The 4,951-nt window shown below is 50.5% G+C and overlaps 1 protein-coding gene across 1 annotated transcript in view; it reads left to right on the top strand.

The window, feature by feature from the left end:
- Positions 1-4,951, top strand: part of SOGA1 (suppressor of glucose, autophagy associated 1) — a 77,710-nt gene that overhangs the window by 21,354 nt on the left and 51,405 nt on the right. The window contains exon 2 of the mRNA XM_012804191.2: positions 1,749-1,973. Within this exon, the coding sequence (XP_012659645.1) occupies positions 1,749-1,973 (225 nt within the window). The remainder of the gene's footprint in view (positions 1-1,748; positions 1,974-4,951) is intronic.

Below are 4,951 nucleotides of genomic sequence, written 5' to 3'. Positions count from 1 at the left end.
CGGCACTCTGCCCAGGGGGACAGCTTGAGGCTCTGTCTCAAAAAAAAAAAAAAAAACCCAAAAGCTCAAACCTAGACTCTTTCCTTAGCCCTTCAAGGGCCTGTCTGGCTGTCCCCTGACTGTTCCTCAGCCTCAATTTGCCCCTGTAGCTGCCCCGGCTTCCTTGCTGTGTCTTGACACACCAAACTCTTTCCTGCCTCTGAGCCTTCACACAAACTCCTTCCTCTGAGCCTGCTTATGCCCTCTGCCTGGAATAATCTCTGCCAGCGTCACTGTCTGTTTCTTTTTGTCTTAGCTCAAATATCCCTTATTTAGAGATGACCTCCCTGACCATGCCCCTGTCACAGTTCCTTTCCTATCAACACATTCATATTACCCATGATTTTTAAATTTTGTTTTATTTTTGTCTTTATCGCCCTTAAAAGTATAACAGTTTTTTAATTTTATTTTTTTCTTTTTTAAATTTCAGGTGAATGTGAGGGTACAAACAACCAGGTCACAATATTTGAATTTGTTAGGCAGAGTCTATCTTGTAATTTTATGCTACACCCAGAAGGTGTGCCATATACCCCTACACTGTGCCCATTAAGTGGGAGCACACCAATCCCCCCTCCTTCCTTCTCCCCCTCCCGCATTCCTGCTCACTCCAACTTAAATTGAATTGACTTTTACTCCTATGTGGAAGTTTATTAGATCGTCTACTGGCTTCACACTAGTTCTAGGTATAGAGGATGGTTTTTCATTCTTGTGATGCTTTACTGAGAAGAATATGCTTCAGCTCCATCCAGGTTAATACAAAAGATGTCATCTCTATCTTTTTTATGACTGAATAGAAGTCCATGGTATACATATACCATAGTTACAATTTTTTTTATTTGTTCACTTACTGGGTATCTTCCCAATGAGATTTGGAGACTTCATACAGAAGATACAGAGGAGTCTGGTCCTCGTTGTCTCTCCTTGCTGTTTCCCCGTGTATTAGTTTCTATTGCTGCTGTAACAAATCACTGCAAATTTAAGGCTTAAAACAACTTCTAATTTTTTTTTTTTTAGACAGCACCTCACTCTGTTGCCCAGGCCTCAGCTAGCTCAGAGCAACCCCAAAGTCCTGGGTTCAAGCCATCCTCCCAGGACTATAGGCACCCACCACCATGCCTGGCTAATTTTTCTGTTTTTAGTAGAGATAGGATCTTGTTCTTGCTGAGGCTGGTCTTGAACTCCTGAGCTCAAAGGATCTTTCTGCCTCAGCCTCCCAGAGTGCTAGGATTATAGGCACAAGCCACTGCACCTGGCTACCTTCCAATTTCTGAGGTCAGAAGTCTGAAAATCAAGGTGTTGGCAGTGCTATCTTCCTTGTGAAGGCTTTAAAAGAGAATGATTTCTCTTTCCCTTTCCAGCTTCTAGGGGCTGGTTGCACTCCTTGGTGCATGGCCCTTTCCTCCATCCCCAAAGCACCTCACTCCAGCCTCTGCTTCCCTCCCTCTTATAAGGACCATTGTGGTTATACTGGGCCCACTTAGATAATTCAGAATAATAACCATGTCTCAAGATCCATAACTTCATCACATTTGCAAAGTCTCTTTTGCCATATAAGGTAACATATTCATGGCTTCTGGGGGTTTGGAGGTAGACATCTTTGGGGGTCTGTTACTGGGGCTACCACATCCAGGTTCCCCAAGGTGCTTTGTTCAGCATTGGAGTAGCTGAACTCAGGCACCCTGGTCACAGACCACTCCTTCCCTCTGCAGGACGAGATTGAGGAGCTACGGGCCGAGATGCTGGAGATGCGGGATGTCTACATGGAAGAAGACGTGTACCAGTTGCAGGAGCTGCGCCAGCAGCTGGACCAGGCCAGCAAGACCTGTCGCATCCTGCAGTACCGGCTACGCAAGGCAGAGCGCCGCAGCCTCCGTGCCGCCCAGACTGGCCAGGTGGATGGTGAACTTATCCGTGGTCTGGAGCAGGATGTCAAGGTCAGCTCAGGAGCCTTCTCTAACCCTCACAGGTGCCCTGGTTAGAAAGTGGGACCATGAAACAGAATGAGGCCCAGGGGAGCCCAGTGTCTCACTCTCTATGTGTCTGTAGGCAAATCATACCACCTAGCTGGGCCTCAGTTTCCTTATTTGCTAAGTAGGTGTCCCTGGTGAGCTGACAGGCCTTCTACCAGGGACACCCCAAAGTGACATCATAATATGAATCCTGCTAACAGCAGCTATTGAGTATCTACTGTATACTCAGTGCTATGTGTAGGCCCAGCTCAGGGTCCTTGGATGTTTATTTATTGTGCTAATGGAGAATGGTGGAGGCCTGGAGGTGGACAAGGCTATTTCAAATCTGGACTCTAATATGCCCAAATTTTGTACTTTTTTTTGGCAACTAATCTATGTTTCAGTTACCTCATGCATAGAATGAGTTCAAGAGCAACCCCTGCTTCACAGGGTCTTATGAGGATTAAGCAAGATAATATAGGTAAAATGCCACCCATAAGCACTCCAAAATGTTAGGCATTATTGTTTCTGGATGAGGAATCTGAGGCTTAGAGAAAGGCAGTCCTGTCCCAGTCACTCAGTGCTCAGTGTGTAGGTGCCAGAGGCTCACTGGCCTCCCAGCCTCCTGCCTGGCTTCCAGGAGAAGCCCACCCTGTGTGTCTGTGGCATCCCTGGTCTGGGGGCTGAGAGCTCCGTGGGACATCCTCCCTCAGAAATCAGCTCAGTGAGGCTAGGTGAGGTAGCTATCGCCTGTAGTCCTAGCACTCTGGGAGGCAGAGGAGGGTGAATTGCTTGAGCTCAGGAGTTCAAGACCAGCCTGAGCAAGAGCAAGACCCCATCTCTACTAAAAATAGAAAAACTAGCCAAAACCAGAGTAGGGGCTTGTGCCTGTGGTCCCAGCTTCTTGGAAGGCTGAGGCAAGAGGGTTGCTCAAGCCCAAGAGTTGGAGGTTGCTGTGAACTATAATGCCAAGGACACTCTACTCAGGGTGGCAGAGACTGTCTTAAAAAAAGAAAAAGGAAAGAAAGAGATCAGCCCAGTGGATCAGGGGGATGAAGGACCCGGGGATGAGGCCCTAGCACCAGAGGGAGGAATGGGCATGAGGGAGGAGGCAGAAGGAGAAGGCTCGCCCAAGTCCCGCAGCCTTTCCAGTGGAATTAAAAAGAAAACAAATGTGCATTAAGGGACCAGCTGGAGCTATGATCGCGGAGGCCCCAGAGCCAGGGGAGGTAAACAGAGTCAGCTCCCTTAGTCTTGACTGTGCATAGTGGGAGTGTAGGTCTGTCGTACATTTGCGGAAACCGATCTCAGAAAGGGAATGCCTCCAAGTTCAAAGCACACCTCCTTGAGAGGGCAGCTCCCAGGATTATTCAAATTCCTATAGCTGGTTTGAGAGGAGTCGGGGAGGCTTAGGGTTAGCTGTGGTGGGGAGAGGTAGGGGTTGGGGGAAGCAGGGAAAAGCCAGAGGTGGTCATACGAATCTGCGTTTGGGCCGAGGCAGTTGAGGATTTCTGAGAGGGACACTAAGAAGTTTGACTCTCTCCGGAGATGAGGACTGGCTGGCGCGGGAGCGAGCGCGGCGCTGAAGCCGGCCGCGTGGGGGAGGGGCGCGGGCGCGCCCTGGAGCTGGGGGAGGCGTTCTCTTGCAGTCTGGGCGGAGGGGCCGGCCCCTAGTGTTGGATTTGAACTAGCCAATCAGCATCCACCGTGCCCCCTTCCCTCTCGCCTTACGGCACCCTGCAGCTGGAGCGCTGAGCTCATCCTCAGGCCTGGGGCCTGAGCCGGGTGCTTCTCGGCCTCCACCCTTTGCTCAAGTGCTGAGGATGTTCTGGGGACATTTTCGGAGATCCTCAGAATGCTGGCTTCCCTGACCTCGCCTGGGAGGGCTTGATGGACCCATGTGGGGCGGAGGTGGGAGCTGCCTAGGAGGGTATCATCTGGGGCTCTCCTCACCTGCTCCAACAGCTGTTTGGCCCATGCTCCAACTGGCCCAACCCCTTGGTGCCTCACTTTCATTTTCCATTAAATGTGGGCTTAGACCAGCTGAATCTTCAGAGCTCCAGTGGTTTTATCGGATGGCTGGCTTATTATTGAGGGGGTCATAAATGAAACCTCAGGCTTTGGTTTCCCCCCTCCAGATTTTTCCACTCTCTGCTGGTCCTCACGGTTGACAGAACCTACAGAACCTCAGAACCTCAGTGGGGACTTTGCCCAGGGGTAAGGGGCAGAGATGTCTGGCTTGGGTGTAGCACAGTGGTTACAGCGCCAACTACATACATCGATGCTGGTAGGTTGGAACCCAGCCTGGGCCAACTAAACAACAATGACAACTGCAACAAAAAACAGCTGGGCATTGTGGTGGGCGCCGGTAGTCCCAGCTACTTGGGAGGCTGAGGCAAGAGAATCGCTTATGCCCAAGAGTTTGAGGTTCCTGTGAGCTGTGATGCCACAGCACTCTACTGAGGGTGACATAGTGAGACTCTGTCTCAGAAAGGGGGGGGCAGAGATGTGAAGGTTAAGCACAGGGGTTCTCTATCTTTTTACTCAGGGGGCCAGTTGACTGTCCCTCAGACTGTTGGAGGGCCGGACTGTAGGTCCCCGGGGGGAGTTGGCTGCTAAGCAGGATAGGCAGCGGCGGCAAAAACACCGGCAGGCCAGATAAATGTCCTAGATGGTGTGCATGTGGCCCATGGGCTGTAGTTTGAGGACACCTGGGTAAGCACCTTGACATCTCTGAGCCTGTTTCCCTAGTATGAAAAATGGGAGTAAGACTAGTCCTTACCTCTAGGGACTTTGGTGGAGATAAAATAAACTAATTCAAGTGAAGAGAGTATTAAACACTAGGTCTGGCTCAGTGCCTGTGGCTCATGTGGCTGGGGCGCCAGCCACATGCACCTGAGGTGGTGGGTTCAAATCCGGCCTGGGCCCGCCAAACAACAATGATGGCTGCAACCAAAAAAAAA

This window comes from Otolemur garnettii, unplaced genomic scaffold (genome assembly GCF_000181295.1).
Source record: "Otolemur garnettii isolate 467f Iridium unplaced genomic scaffold, OtoGar3 scaffold00025, whole genome shotgun sequence".
Lineage (NCBI taxonomy): Eukaryota > Metazoa > Chordata > Mammalia > Primates > Galagidae > Otolemur > Otolemur garnettii.
The sequence above is the reverse complement of the archived record's forward strand: the minus strand, read 5'-3'. Positions and strand labels throughout refer to the sequence as shown.